The following is a 16,195-nucleotide window of genomic DNA, read 5'->3' as shown; positions in this document are numbered from 1 at the left end:
AGCTTAAATTGCTCCAAAACCACCGGCAAAAGCTCAGAAATCTTCTAAAACAGACACTGTGTGAACTGAGAATAGCAGACTCAAATGCTAGCAATGAAGACTCAAATGTGGTGACTAGCCCAAGCCAAATTGTTAATGCCATTCATACAATGTAGGAGGACTTTATATTGAGATTTGATGGTCTATTAAGCAGTCTATTAAGCAGGGATAAATTAGGAATAAAATTAGCTTATGTTTAAAGGAACAGTCCACCGTACTTCCATAATGAAATATGCTCTTATCTGAATTGAGACAAGCTGCTCCGTACCTCTCCGAGCTTTGTGCGACCTCCCAGTCAGTCAGACGTGCTGTTACTCCTGTTAGCAATGTAGCTAGGCTCAGTATGGCCAATGGTATTTTTTGGGGCTGTAGTTAGATGCGACCAAACTCTTCCGCGTTTTTCCTGTTTACATAGGTTTATATGACCAGTGATATGAAACAAGTTCAGTTACACAAATTGAAACGTAGCGATTTTCTATGCTATGGAAAGTCCGCACTATAATGACAGGTGTACTAACACCTTCTGCGCGCTTCGGCAGTGCATTGATATCTGAGCTCCGTATCAATGCACTGCCGAAGCGCGCAGAAGGTGTTAGTATGCCTGTCATTATAGTGCGGACTTTCCATAGCATAGAAAATCGCTATGTTTCAATTTGTGTAACTGAACTTGTTTCATATCACTGGTCATATAAACCTATGTACTGTAAACAGGAAAAACGCGGAAGAGTTTGGTTGCATCTAACTACAGCCCCAAAAAATACCATTGGCCATACTGAGCCTAGCTACATTGCTAACAGGAGTGACAGCGCGTCTGACTGCATCTGACTGACTGGGAGGTCGCGCAAAGCTCGGAGAGGTACGGAGCAGCTCGTCTCAATTCAGATAAGAGCATATTCATTATGGAAGTATGGTGGACTGTTCCTTTAAAGTCTTTATTGTTTTGTAAAGCTGCTTTGTGAAAATGTCTGTTGTTAAAACCACTATACAAATAAACTTGAATTGACTATTCAGAGAGTACAGGGGGAACTGAAGGCAGTGTCTGTGTGTGTTACAGAAGCAGAAGACAGAATTAGGACCAATAAAGATGATATAGAATCACTGAAGACTCAGACCAACATGATGAAAGCAGCTATTGAAGAGCTGGTTTTTAAAATAGACAACTTGGAAAACCGGGCCTGCTGCTCAAACCTTCGCCTGGTTGGCCTTCCAGAGAAGAAAGAAGGGACTGACATTTGTGCTTTTCTGGAAAATTGGATTCCTGAAGTGCTTGGTGAATATAATTTCCCAGGGCCCTTGCTGATAGAGAGGGCGTATAGAATTGGTGGACCCAGCGTTACCAGTACTGAGGCTATGGATTGTAAAGTAGATAAAGTATCTGCCTTCTATAAGGACAATCTTGCTCTTGTGCCATTTGAAGAATTTAAGGCCACATACAGGAGTTCTACAAAACATTTCTTTAAATATCTTCAACTGAGAAGCTTCATATTGGCCAGGCAGTGTAATAGTTTGAAATTTCCCCCTCTGTCAACCCTTGAAGATTTCACATTAAGATTTTTTAACTCCAGGGAGCAAGTGTCTTTATTATATGACCTGTTTGTAAGTAAATTCAAAGAGTCATCACAAAACATATTACAATCATGGATTTGCAGGAGAAGTTAACAGAGAAAGAATGGTCCAAAGCATGTTTTACAGCTCAAACCCAAACTGTGAATACAAATTCAGAGTTATTACAATATAAATTGATAAGCAGACAGTATATTACCCCAAGTAGGCTGCACCTTTTCAACCCAAATAGTCCAGATACTTGCATTAAATGTAAATATCAGAAAGGATCTTTATTTCATTGCATATGGGAATGCCCTCTGATACTCTCTTTTTGGAAGAAAGTGTTGGACCTGGTCAGTTGAATCATTGGTAAAGAAGTGCCTCTCAATCAAAAACTAAGTTTACTGAATATTTATCCGGATGACTTTATGACCTCTAAAAATGAAAGATCCTTACTTAATATCTGTTTTTTTTAGAAGCTAAAAGATGAATATGGAAAAAAGAGAAATCTTGTGTTACTTCATAAGGGCTGACAGGAATGGCTTTGCTTTAAAAAAAAAAGATACACAGCACTACAAAGAAGAAGTTTGACAAGTTTTGGAAAATTTGGAAGATTTTCTGTAATTTCCTTAAGAACAATAATACTGAAGTAGATGGTTGGAATGATGAGCAGAACTGAGCTTTTTTTTTTGGGGGGGGGGGGGGGGGGGTCATTGAGGTTTTTTTTGTTTGTTTTGTTTTTTTGGTTTGCTTGTTTTTACCTGCAGAATGCTTCATTTATTTATGCACTCATATGTGTCAGTAACTGTGGCGAAAACACGAGTTTGAAGCAGCCTCCAAACATGGCTCCTCCAGACTACAAGTATCATGAGTCACAGCGCCCTCTGTCACCTGACTATTAGTACACCTGTCTCTAATCCAGGAATCACCCTGAACACCTGTATATACTCAGCTTTCACTTCCACACTTCGTGAAGTATCGTCTAGTTTCTCTATGTCTAACTTTACTGACCAGTTTGTTTTCTGCCTGACTTCCAGTTTATGACCCATGTTCACGGTTATCCTTGACTTCATCTTCTGCCTACTCTCTGTTGCGTTGTTTGCTGATTGACTGACCCTCGCTCGTTTCCTGACTATGATTTCTGCTCTACGATTTGGCTCAGCATGCTGTTTGTGAAGCCCCTGGTCTCCCCTGTGCCTGCATCCATAAGTGCCTGCACTCTGACAGGATACTTCACCACAACATGGATGCAGCAGAGGAGTCAGTGCAGACTGCACTCAGTGCTCAAAGGCATTTGTTGGGAGAACATCAGCAGATGCTTAGTGACCTCAACACCAGGATGATGCAGCTTGCTGCTGTAATGTCACAGGCCCTCCTAACATGCCCCGAATCTCCTGCCAGCACAGCCCAGCTCATTCCTCTTCCTGAAAAATTCTTAGGTGAAGTGTCACAATGTAAAGGATTTCTGCTTCAATGCTCCCTATACTTCTCTTCGCTCTCCAGGGTGTCTGATGAGCAAAAGATTGCTAAATTTCTCACCTTACTCACAGGAAAAGCTCTAAAGTGGGCCAGCGCTGTCTGGGAGCAAGGTGGAGAACACACCACATCCTATGACCAGTTCCTTGAACTATTTAAATGCACTTTTGATCACAAACCAGAGGGGAAAGAGGTTGGTGAAAGTCTCCTCTCCATCAAACAGGGAGACAGAAGAGTAGTCGAGTACACTCTGGAATTTCGCACAGTGGAGGCTGGTAGCGGGTGGAATGAGCCCGCATTAAAAGCCATGTTCCATCAAGGACTGTGCCCTGAAGTGCTGAGCAAGATGGCCTGTCAGGACGAACATTTATCTCTCGACGCCCTCATTGACTTAGCCATCCACTTGGACCACCGAATCCAGAGCAGGCCCTCACCGTGACCCTCAACTCTGCCATCTCAGCCCTTAGATTCTCCAACCCTCATGGAGGTCTCATGCACACGGTTGCAACGATCAGAGTGAGAAAGAAGATGACGAGATGGGCTATGTTTTTACTGTGGTGATGTGAGCCATATCATAGCCAAATGTCCAATCTGCCCACCTCGGGGAGGCACTGCCCACCAAGTCAGCGAGCATCCCAGCCCGGTGAGTTCCATAACCAGCTATCCCACACAATCTTTCAAATTATCTGTGCTGTTGATCCAGCCATATTCCACTCATATCCTCTCTGCACTTATAGACTCTGGGGCCGAGGGTTACCTCATCAATGGCTCGATTGTCCAGCAACTCAACCCACCCACTGACATCCTGCCAAGACCCATTAAAATAAAGACCATTGATAGGGGGCCCATAGGAGAAGGTTTGATTACTACTCGCACTGCTGCTCTCTTGATTCAGGTGGAGGCCCTCCATTCTGAGCACATCTCATTATTCATCACCTAAACTGCTAACCATGACATCATTCTAGGGTACCCCTAGCTTCAACTCCATGACCCCTTAATTTCCTGGCAGTGGAAGGATATCATTCAGTGGTCAATGGCATGTTTCAAAAACTGTTTGCAAAGCCCCCAGCTAGCCATCTCATCTACTTCTGTGGAAAGTCCTCTACCTAATTCCCTTGATAAAGTTCCGGCCTTCTATTTGGATCTGAAAGAGGTTTTCAGTAAGGGTAAAGCTAATGGCTTGCCCCCTCATTGCTCCTATGATTATGCCATTAACCTCCTCCTCGGCATGTGTCCACCCCATAACCGAATCTACCCATTGTCCCTAAAGGAGCAAGCTGCCATGGAGGATTATGTACAGGAAGCATTAACACAAGGATACATCAGACCCTCCACCTCTCCAGCATCTGCAGGCTTCTTCTTTGTGGAAAAGAAAGGAGGAGATTTCTGACCCTGCATAGATTACCGAGGACTAAATCAAATCAGTGTGAAATATCCCTCTCTACTCCCTCTGGTGCCCACAGCCTTAGAACAGTTGAGATCAGCAAAAATATTTTCAAAACTGGACTGCTGCAGTGCCTATAATCTGGAAAGAATCCAAGAGAGGGATGAATGGAAAATGGCCTTTACCACTACCGCTGGCCATTTTGAGTACTTGGTAATGCAGTATGGCCTTTCTTCAGCTCCAAGCATCTTCCAGTGCCTGATTAATGATGTTTTAAGAGACACATTGGGTCAATTTGTCATTGCATGCATCGACGATATTCTGATATATTCCCCAGACAAGGAAAGACATGTTAAACACATCAGGTCAGTGCTATTCCATCTGCTTGAGAACCACCTCTTTCTCAAAGCTGAGGAATTCCAATTTCATGTCAACCAGATGTCCTTCCTTGGATACATAATCAGTTTAGAGGGATTAAGCATGGACCAGACAAAGGTCTTCTGTGAAGGAAATTTAGTGAATGAACATTCCTATTCTCTGTGTTTCTGTGTGTTGAGCTCAAGTGGCCTAGTGTAATCACCTTTCTGTGTCCTTGGTGACTTCGGCTGGTGATAAGCAGGCTGCGCATCTCAGAGCACACAGGGTGCAGGCTCTAACAAAGCTTCATAGAAAGCCTCGAGCCAATCACGTGCAGACGTGAGCAGTAAGTGAATGCCTTTAGAGTATAATAGATAACAGCCACTAAGACACAACTCAGAGTGTGCACTCTTGGCATCACCTGAGGTGGTGTCTTCTTCTTCTCTTTCCTTTCCTGTTTTATATCTCTGTTTTATATGATCTACCATAATAAATAACTGAAAAGACAACTGCTAAGCATTCTGAAGTGTTTATTAGAAGTTTCCATTACAATTTGGCGTCCCTGGGTAGGCCCTATGCGTCTGATCCTCAGACGATGGGACACTCCCAAGGCCATGGTGCAGAGCTGAGAACTCGGACGAGAGACCAGACCATCAGGGCTCACCGAACCAGTAAGTGATAACTTTGCATTCTTGTGTAAAGAAATTAGTGGAAACAGTATTTAATCCTGATATAAGAGATTGACAGAAATTTGTCCTAGTCAAGGAGGACTGCTAAGCTGTGGTACCATCAATATGTTTGCAGAAACGGATATAACACAATTTTGGGACAATAAACCGCAAGTAGTTTATTGGGTTGTGTAAGAGAAATATCCGCCTAAGTGATGACTGGGTAACGGCTCACCTACTTGAGAGTGTGAAGTAAGGGGGCATGTTTTAACAGATTCATGTTCAGCGATTCGTAACTGGGAAAGAATTGAATCTTGCTCCCTTTGTTCTGTGCGAACAACTGGCCCATTGTAGGAATGGGATAGAGAGGTTCGATCATGAAGTTGCCAAGACACCACTGTGCACACAAAATATTGATGATTTAATAGAGTACTGTCCTCCTCCAAATTCTGAAACAGAGAAATAGATCTTGTACACATGCGTGAGTTGTCTTTGAGGTTGTTGTGCTAAAGGATACCTACTTTTAGCTTAAGGTAAATGTCAGATAAATTGTTTACTAATAAGAACACACCTAAAGGATTATTGTGTCGCATTTTTGGACATAGTCCAACTTGTTCTTCTTGTGATCCTAATAAAAAAACTCAGCCATTGTTGTCATAACCTATTGATATAATAGTGTATAATGAGGAACAGAAACGGTAAGATAGGGAAAGAAAAGAAAAAGCAAGTAAGCCTGAAGCTACATGTGCTATAATAAGAATTGGATGTTTCTATGACAGCCCAAACATCCAGTTTATGAAAACCTTGTATGGCGAGGATTGTTTGGCACAGTTTGACATATGGGTAAAGGACATAGGATTCCCTGAGAAGGGCAGTTTTAGTCCCAGGCAGATAGAACGGTTAGAAGAAAAGTTGAAACGGAAGGAAAAAGAAGAGCCTGCAGATAATGTTAAGTTCTTAGGGGACTGGAGGGCATTTTCTGCATGGAAAGAAGAAACACTTAAGAGAGAGTACAAAAGAGAGAAACGACAGGCAGGGCTCTCACCCTCTTCGCAGTGTTTGAAATTTCAGATGGACCCTGAGCTGGAGTCTGCCCCACCACCCCGACACACACTGCCTCCTCAGCAAGGTGGAGTATCACTCCCACAAGCGCTTCACCCACAGAAAGGGGGAGAAGTCGAGACAAAGAAAAAAAACCTGAGCCTCTGGAATCTCTCCCAGCCTACCAGCCGCCTCCAGCATCAGCGCCTCTCAGGGCTTCTCCGTCACACATGAGATCCGGTCTTGCATATGGCAATGGAAAAGACACCCTCCTGGACCTGACCATGTGCTCACCAGTGGGTCCACAAGGCTGTAACCTAAAGTCTGAAGTCCTTCATCTTCCAATGGTGGAAGTGGCTGGAGCTGACAGCGTGCTTCTAGTCCACAGACCCTGGATGACAGCTGACATGAAGGAGTGCATGGCTTCCCTTCTCAACGTGAATGAGCTGTTGATGTTTTGCAGAGAATTCTGGCCAACCACCCATGAACTTCGCCACCTACTCATGACCAAGATGGGTATACATTGGAGCAAGATTTCCAGACAGTGGCCAGAAGCCGATCAGCGGATGGCAATAGTGAGTATAGAAATACCCTCACTGCTCTCTGTGCTCGTCTGATCAAAGCTTTTCCCTTGAACATAGACATGACTAAAATCAGTATGTGTAAGCAAGAAGATGGAGAAGGTGTGTCAGCGTTTCTCGCTCATCTCACTGCCACGCACAAGAAACACAGTGGTCTGACCAGGCCCGTGACCCTGGCTGCAGTGGAGGGCACTCCTGAGGTCTGGGAAGCGCACCTGTGGAACAGTTTCATGAACGGTATGAATCCAGCAGTGGCCAAGTCAGTAAAGCAGCTCTGTCTCTTGTGGGAAACTGCCAGCCTCACCAAGATCGAGCAGTACGCTGTGCATGCAGAAAGGCTGCTGAAAGAGAAGGAGAAGACAAAGTCAACAAAAAGAGACCAAGACCTACATGCCGCCACTCTCACTCTTCTCCAGACTGCTCAGCCTGGACCTAGAGGAAGAGGTCGAGGTAGGGGCCAAGACAGGATGACCTGGGGTGACCCGTCCTGGATGAAAGGCGCAACCTGCTACCACTGCAATCAGAAGGGACACGTTGCTCGAGATTGTCTCTACAATAGCAAACAGAGGCCCCGTGAGGAGTACAGTAAAGCAGACTGATGGGCGGACTCTGAGAACGGGCCCCACACAGAGAATAGGGGAGGTAACACACACATCTGATGATACACATGCACATAGACAGGAACATTCACATAACGTTAAACACATTAGTAGCAGCACCTGCATGCAACAGCAAGATTACACAGAAACGCCCGATACACCAGTCCAGGTAGATACACCTGAAGTTGCATTAAGTTTGTTAAAATACACAACTACTCCCTCCTCTAAACTCCCTTGTATGCCCCTCACTGTATGTGGGCATGTGTTGACTTTTTTTTTAGTAGATTCTGGAGCGGGACACTCAGTCATACAACATGGGGTACTTCCAGTAGACCCACCGCTCAGCTCAAATTCTATTCAGACGATGGGCATCTCAGGACGACCTGTAACCGAAACTTCCTCAGTCAACCTCCCGTGTACAAGCAAGGGAGGAATAGTTACGTCCCACTCATTCCTCATCTCACATACATGTCCATTAAATTTGTTAGCACGCGATTTAATGTGCAAATTAGGAGTAAATCTCATGTCCACTCCAGATGGACTAACTATTGAAGTAAGTGAAGTGTGCGGTGTGCAGTATGGTCTTGTAAGCCCCCTGTATGTGTATGTCTGGTGGCTCTGCTCAGATCAACTCACACAAACTCCCAAACACCTTGTACAGCTCGCACACTTGAACACCTCATTAGTTGACACAGATTATATGAAAGAGGAAGATTTGCATTGCACAGCACATGTTCACCAAGGGCAAGATGTAGAGTTTGAAAAGACTTGGTTTGCAGACCCCCATGCACATGAAAGATTGACCCTCAAAACTACATATTGGTCTAAACGTTATTGCGCTGTGCAGGTTCATCTTATTCATTGTCTGAACAGCTGCATCAATGTTCATCGCAGTGTTCTCAAACATGTTATGCACAGCCTCGTGTCAGAGGACTTTGAGGTTGGCTGCTGCCAGCATGATTTCTTTGACATTGTTAATTCCATACCCCATGTCTCATTAGCAAAGCCACGAGCCGCCCATTGGAAAGACGTGGGGAAATGGGTCAAGAAGTGCACAGCCAATGGCAATGAATGGTCCCAAACAGAGAACCCTAGTGTGTTGTTTTGCCAAAAGCTTGGGGTCTACAAACAAAGTCATGCTATATGTGTGCATGTTGAGCGCAGCATAATATTAGCCACTGATGACCAGGGTCCTAGGGACCCCGGCCATAGTGACCTGTTTGTCTCTGTTTCCACAGCCATAACTCCAGCAGAGGTGCACCCCAAATTGGCAGGAGTTCCAAATTCCGTTTGGGCGAAGGGTAAACATGATGTAGGCCTAATAAAGAATGCTGAACAAGTGGTGATCACCCCAAATCAGATTTCAGCCCTAAACAGACCCAGTACCCACTCAAACCAGAAGCAATCGCAGGTATAAGACCGGTCTTTGATTCGTTGCTGAAGGCAGGTGTAATTGTCCCTGGTCCGGACTCTCTAGTGCGCACTCCTATTTTCCTAGTTAAGAAGGCAAGAAAACCATCCCAGCCCGATGAGTGGAGGTTTGTCCAAGATCTTCAAGCAGTCAATGCTGTGGTTGTTCCGCGTGCACCTGATGTCCCTAATCCATACACCATTTTGGGCCAGGTGCCCGCTGACAGTATGTGTTCCTATTGCAGAGTATTCATTCCAAATTATTTCATCCTGGAAAGCCCAGTGAGAGAGCTTGTGCACGGTTCATCCCTCACCGCTTTGTCACCTGTTGTGTGGACACCAGAGGCTGAAGAAGCATTCCTGGCCCTAAAGAGCGCTCTGCAGACCACACCCACTCTGGGATTGCCTGACCCCAATAAACCATTTGTTCAAACTGTAGATGAAAAGATATTGTGGGGTATTCTAACCTCACCCTTTTGGTCCCACATGCTGTCTCCCTGCTTCTGTTGGAGGAAAAGACATTACATTTGTCAACACAGAGATGGTTAAAGTATAACACTGTCATACTTGATATGCCTAACATCATTGTGAAATGTTGTGCTGTTCTGAATCCTGCCTCTCTTCTCCCTACAGAGGACAATGGAGAACCACATGACTGTGTTGCTCTCACTAACGATTTTTGTTCCCCCAGGGCAGACTTAAAGAGCGACCCTTTGGAAAATCCAGACATGGTCCTCTATGTGGATGGTTCAGCCTCCAGAGACCCAGAGACGGGAAAGAACAAAGTAGGTTTTGCCGTAGTCTCAGATCATGAGGTCCTCAAGGCGTCATGTCTGCCCCCAAACCTGTCGGCGCAGGCCGTAGAGCTCTGTGCCCTTATTGAGGCATGCAAATTGGCTGCAGGGCAATCTGTCAATATTTTTATGGACAGCAGGTACGCATTTGGCGTTCTGCACGATTTTGGCACCATTTGGAAACACAGAAATTTTCTCACTAGCACAGGATCTCCCATTGCACATCATAAACTGGTCTCTGAGTTGTTGGATGCTATTCTACTCCCTAGAGCCATTGCTGTGTGGAAGTGTGCTGCCCATACTAACAATACTGATCTTGTGTCTCAAGGAAATGCCAGGGCGGACGCAGCAGCTAAGTGTGCAGCCTCAGCTTCCAGTTCACCCTCTAACCTTGCTTTTCCTCAGGTTTCCACCCCCTGTTTACAGCTAGCGGACCTTCAGAGCACTGCCACCCAGGACAAGAGATACATCTGGAAACTGGCCGGCTGTATCTTTTCAAACGGTCTGGGTTTGTCCCTCGGGCCATCCCTGTCTACCAAAACACATGTTCCCTTTCTATGCAAAATTGACACATGGGCTCACCCATGTGTCAAAAGGGGGGATGGTAGCAGAAGTAACAAAGAGATGGTTCACAAAGGGATTTTCAAACTATGCTGCGAAATTTTGCAAGCAATGCTTGATATGTGCACAACATAATGCAGGTCAAGGTATCAAACTAACTCAAGCAGCACACCCAATACCAGACAAACCATTTGATCATCTCCAAATGGACTTCATTGAACTGACATCTAGTAAGGAAAAAAGATACTGCCTGGTAATAGTTGACATGTTTTCAAAATGGGTTGAAGTATTCCTCACAGCTAAACAAGACTCAAAGACAGTAGTCAAAGCACTCCTGAGAGACATAATTCCTAGGTGGGGTATACCTAGCAAAATCTCAAGTGACAATGGAACGCCCTTTGTTAATGCAGCCCTAAAGAAAATAGGAGCATTCCTAGGGATAGACCTGAAACAACATTGTGCCTACCATCCTGCCAGTGCGGGAGCAGTGGAGAGGGAAAATGGGTCCCTTAAAAATAAACTAAGCAAAGCTTGTGCAGAAACAGGGCTAGGATGGACAAAGGTCCTCCCTGTAGTACTCACACAAATGAGGATGCAAACTAGGCCTAAACATGGGTTAAGCCCATTTGAAATTCTGTTTGGAAGAGTACCCAACACGGGGATAAGGCCAGCCCAAGGAACACTGCCGGACACCACACCATGTGATGATACAATGTTGAATTACTGTGCAACGCTGTCCTCTGATTTGAAATCTATCTACAAACAGGTAAAAGAAGTGCTTCCCAAGCCCACTGAGGGACCTCTGCATGATCTACAACTAGGGGACTGGATAGTGGTGAAGGACTTCTGACGAACCAAGTGGAACAAGCCATGGTGGAATGGAAACACTGGCTGGAGGGTGTGACACACCCATTCATGATTCTAACTGACCATAAGAACCTAGAATACCTGAAGACTGCCAAAGGTCTAAACCCAAGGCAAGCCAAGTGGGTCCTACTTTTCACTCGGTTCCGGGTCACAATTTCATACAACCCAGTTCGAGAAACACCAAAGCAGATGCTCTTTCCAGAATCCATAACCCCTCAACCCACACTTCAGAACCCACTCCCATACTACCACCAGAGTGTTTTTTACATGCCCTTACTTGGGACATTGATAAGGAGATCCAGCAGTCGCAGACCTCTAGCGTTCCCGTGAACTAACACCAACCCCCCCCCCCCAGACTCCTACATGTTCCACCTGACCTCAGAGGGAGGTGTATCACCTGGACCCACACTTCTCCCACCAAAGGTCACCCCAGCAGTCATCGCACTTATCAGCTTATCAGGAACAAATATTGGTGGGAGAACATGTTGACGGACATTAATCAGTTTGCCTCCTCCTGCTCAGTATGCGCACAGGCCAAAGTACCATGTGCATCACCAGCCGGAAAACTCTGCCCTCTTCCAGTACCTCAGAGACCCTGGTCACACACTGAGATCAACTTTATCACAGACTTACCACCATCACAAGGCAACACAGTCATCTTGGTAATCAAAGACAGGTTTTCCAAAGCTCTAAGACTTATCCCACTACTTGGCCTACCTACCGCTTTCCAGACTGCAGAACTAATCTTCAATCATGTCTTCCACTATTTTGGCATTCCTGAGGATATTGTAATTGATCGGGGTCCTCAATTCATTTCCAGATTTTGGTCCAGCTTTATGGAGAGACTAGGCATATCAGTAAGCCTTATGTCTGGCTACCACCCACAGTCCAACAGCTAGGTGGAATGGGTTAACCAGGTGGTAGGATGTTTCCTGAGGACTTTCTGCATGAGAAACCAGAGGGATTGGGCACAATATCTCCCCTAGGCTGAGTATGCACAGAACTCTATCAAACACTCCGCAACTCAGCTAAAACCATTTCAGTGCATACTTGGCTATCAGATCCCTCCTGCCCTCATTCCCTTGGGACGACACCCACCCACCCAGTTACCGTCCATCAATGCCTGGTTCCAGAAGAGCCAGCAGGTGTGGGAGGAGACTCATCAAAGGCTGGAAACAGTAAACACCAAATACAAACAATACGCAGACAAACACAGAAGTGAGAATCCCAAATACACTCCAGGAGATCAAGTCAAGTCAAGTGCTTTTATTTGTCACATACATTTTACATGTAGTGAAATGTTAAAGGGGTCATCAGCTCAGCATATAAATAAATAAATAAATAAATAAATAAGAATAAAAACAACATATGCAAATAAGTAACCGCACTAGAAAAGTAAAAGATGACTCCTGAAGCATGACATGTAAAAAATAAGTCTAAAATACTAATGAGTAAGTTAAAATAGCCTGGGGATATCTGATTGGATTTGGGTCTCTACAAGGGACTTAAGGGAGCCCAATACATGCAAGAAACTGCAAGCCCACTATACTGACCCATAGAAGGTATTGCGCTAGATCAATGAGGTATCCTACAGGTTAGAACTCCTACCTCACAGCAGAATGGCACCTACCTTCCATGTTTCCTACCTTAAACCAGCCACATAAGGTCCCCTAGCCATGCTGTAAAAAGCAATCTGTTGTCATCTCATCTCATTATCTATAGCTGCTTTATCCTATTCTACAGGGTCACAGGCAAGCTGGAGCCTATCCCAGCTGACTATGGGTGAAAGGCGGGGTACACCCTGGACAAGTCGCCAGGTCATCACAGGGCTGACAAACGATTTGTTGCTTTAACTTAAAAAAGTTAGTACCCAGGCTACCTTAAAATTTTGAGTTCATTGAAATTAATATAGTAAGTTAACACAATCAGGCAAATAATTTAACTTACCATATGAATTTCAATTAACTCAAAATTTTAAAGCAGCCTGGGTATGAACTTTTTTAAGTTAAAACAACAAATCATTTTTTACAGTGCATGGACACCCCCACCCAAGAGCCCCCAACCCCAGACATCGAGGGTGAACCCATACCAGGTAAATAAAATCCTAAACTCCAGCCGCAGACAGGGGCAACTCGAATACCTGGTATACTGGGAGGGCTATGGCCCTTAGGAACGAAGTTGGGTCAACTCCAAGGACATACTGGACCCACTCTTGACACAGGAATACCACAGCCTACACCCTAACAAGCCCACACCAAGAGGGAGAGGTCGGCCAAGAAAGGTAGTAGCTCCCAGAGGGAGCTCCTGGGGGGGTCTGTCAGTAACTGTGCCAAAAACATGAGTTTGGAGCAGCCTCCAAACATGGCTGCTCTGGACTACAAGTCCCAAGAGTCACTGCGCCCTCTGTCACCTGACTATTAGTACACCTGTCTCTCATCCAGCAATCACCCTAAACACCTATATATACTGTATATACACTCAGCTCTCACTTCCACACTTTACAAAGTATCGTCTAGTTCCTCTGTGTCTAACTTTACCAAGCCATTTGTTTTCTGCCTGACTTCCAGTTTATGACACATGTTCACGTTTATCCTCAACTTCGTCTTCTGCCTATTCTCCATTGCCTTGTTTGCCAATCGACTGACCCTCGCTAGTTTCCTGACTACGATTACCTCTCTATGATTTGGCTCAGTGTGCTGTTTACAAAGCCCCTGGTCTCCCCTGTGCCTGCATCCGTAAGTGCCTGCACTCTGACAATATGTGCCTTCTTGTTTAATGTTGTTCCTTGTTTGTAAAATTAAAAAAATATCTTCAATAAATAAATGTTTTTAAAAAATAATCAGTACCTCATTAAGTAAAATGAGGTGTGCTTGTATTGGAATTCCAACACAGACACTGGAATGAAATGGCTGTCATACATACAGATGCTGATTTAAGAAAATAAAAAATAAATAAATTCCAGAGCTATCTATCTATCTATCTATCTATCTATCTATCTATCTATCTATCTATCTATCTATCTATCTATCTATCTATCTATCTCAATAGATAGATAGATAGATAGATAGATAGATAGATAGATAGATAGATAGATAGATAGATAGATAGATAGATAGATAGATGCTTGTGCAAATATAATAGTGAAAAGTGAAATGTACATGCCAATCAAATGTAATATTACCTGCAAAAAGATGTACTTACTTGGATGATGCAGATGCATCATTATCATAGGAAATATTCTTAGAATATTGCTGAATTCTGTAAGTATGTAACTCATGTAAGTTTGTTTTTGCAGAGTTCCTCCGCAGCACCCTGTATTGGAAAATAAAGTATTATGAAATGGTTATTTCAGAGGTCTGTAAAGCCTTTTTTAAAAGAAAAATAATTAAAATAAATGAATGGTATTTATATTCCGGGTATTATTACAGTTACCCAAAACAATGCAAACCAATAGACAAAGTTTTATGCACCACTGCCCTTATTCCAGTATAAGGACCTGTGTAATTGTGATGTATTAATATGGAAGTGTAGCTATTATGTAATATTACTTTCTTTACTGGCATACAAACTTTCTGTAACATTTAGTTTTTCCAACAAAAAATTAATGTTTGGAAATCTAAAATGTTTTTGTACTTATTAAAAAATGCAGATTGCAGAAGTCATAAAATAAGCATATATATTGTATTTCAAAAAAGAAATTAGGGCAACTAAGACTTTACTGTACTCGGTAAAGATGTGTCATGTCTGCGCTGAAATCTACCCCGCGCTCCACTTCCCAGAAAACACAGTGGCCTACAAACATGGCCATCATGGACTACAATTCCCAACACTGCACTTCACAGACATGTTCACACACACCTGAATTCTGAGCCTGTGCAATGATGGTGAGGTTGTAAATCATTCCTCTTCTATAACTGTATACTATAGAGTCTATCAGTGCTACACATGTTGAAAGGATGTTGAATATGAGCATCTGGGTCTTTTTTTTCAGTTTTTGATTTTTAACTTTCAGTGTATAATATCAGAGTGAAGTTATCTACTGTTCAATGATTGAGACTTGAGCATAAACAGTTTTAGCAAGTGTAGTCTTTAGGCTATTCAAGTGAGAACATCCACATTCATCTTCAGGGAGTCTGGAAATGCTTGCATTCCTGTCTTTTTTAGGCTATATGTTCTGGAAAATCAAATCTTTATTCATTTTAGTAACACTGTATTTGAAGGGTACCTACATACAGTTAGGTCCATAAATATTTGGACAGAGACAACATTTTTCTAATTTTGGTTCTGTACATTACCACAATGAATTTTGAACAAAACAATTCAGATGCAGTTGAAGTTCAGACTTTCAGCTTTAATTCAGTGGGTTGAACAAAATGATTGCATAAAAATGTGAGGAACTAAAGCATTTTTTAAACACAATCCCTTCATTTCAGGGGTTCAAAAGTAATTGGACAAATTAAATAATTGTAAATAAAATGTTCATTTCTAATACTTGGTTGAAAACCCTTTGTTGGCAATGACTGCCTGAAGTCTTGAACTCATGGACATCACCAGACGCTGTGGTTCCTCCTTTTTAATGCTCTGCCAGGCCTTTACTGCAGCGGTTTTCAGTTGCTGTTTGTTTGTGGGCCTTTCTGTCTGAAGTTTAGTCTTTAACAAGTGAAATGCATGCTCAATTGGGTTGAGATCAGGTGACTGACTTGGCCATTCAAGAATATTCCACTTCTTTGCTTTAATAAACTCCTGGGTTGCTTTGGCTTTATGTTCTGGGTCATTGTCCATCTGTTTTATGAAACGCCAACCAATCAGTTTGGCTGCATTTGGCTGGATTTGAGCACACAGTATGTCTCTGAATACCTCAGAATTCATCCGG

General features: G+C 43.5%; 1 protein-coding gene across 6 annotated transcripts in view; it reads right to left on the bottom strand.

The window, feature by feature from the left end:
* LOC132897980 (uncharacterized) overlaps positions 1–16,195 on the bottom strand; it is a 127,429-nt gene that overhangs the window by 68,855 nt on the left and 42,379 nt on the right. For all 6 annotated transcript variants that reach the window (XM_060939297.1, XM_060939299.1, XM_060939296.1 and 3 more), the window contains exon 9: positions 14,524–14,634. In XM_060939297.1, coding sequence (XP_060795280.1) covers positions 14,524–14,634 — 111 coding nt within the window. The remainder of the gene's footprint in view (positions 1–14,523; positions 14,635–16,195) is intronic.

Source organism: Neoarius graeffei, chromosome 14 (assembly GCF_027579695.1).
Source record: "Neoarius graeffei isolate fNeoGra1 chromosome 14, fNeoGra1.pri, whole genome shotgun sequence".
Lineage (NCBI taxonomy): Eukaryota > Metazoa > Chordata > Actinopteri > Siluriformes > Ariidae > Neoarius > Neoarius graeffei.
Note: the sequence above shows the minus strand (reverse complement) of the source record. Positions and strands in the feature narration are given on the sequence as shown.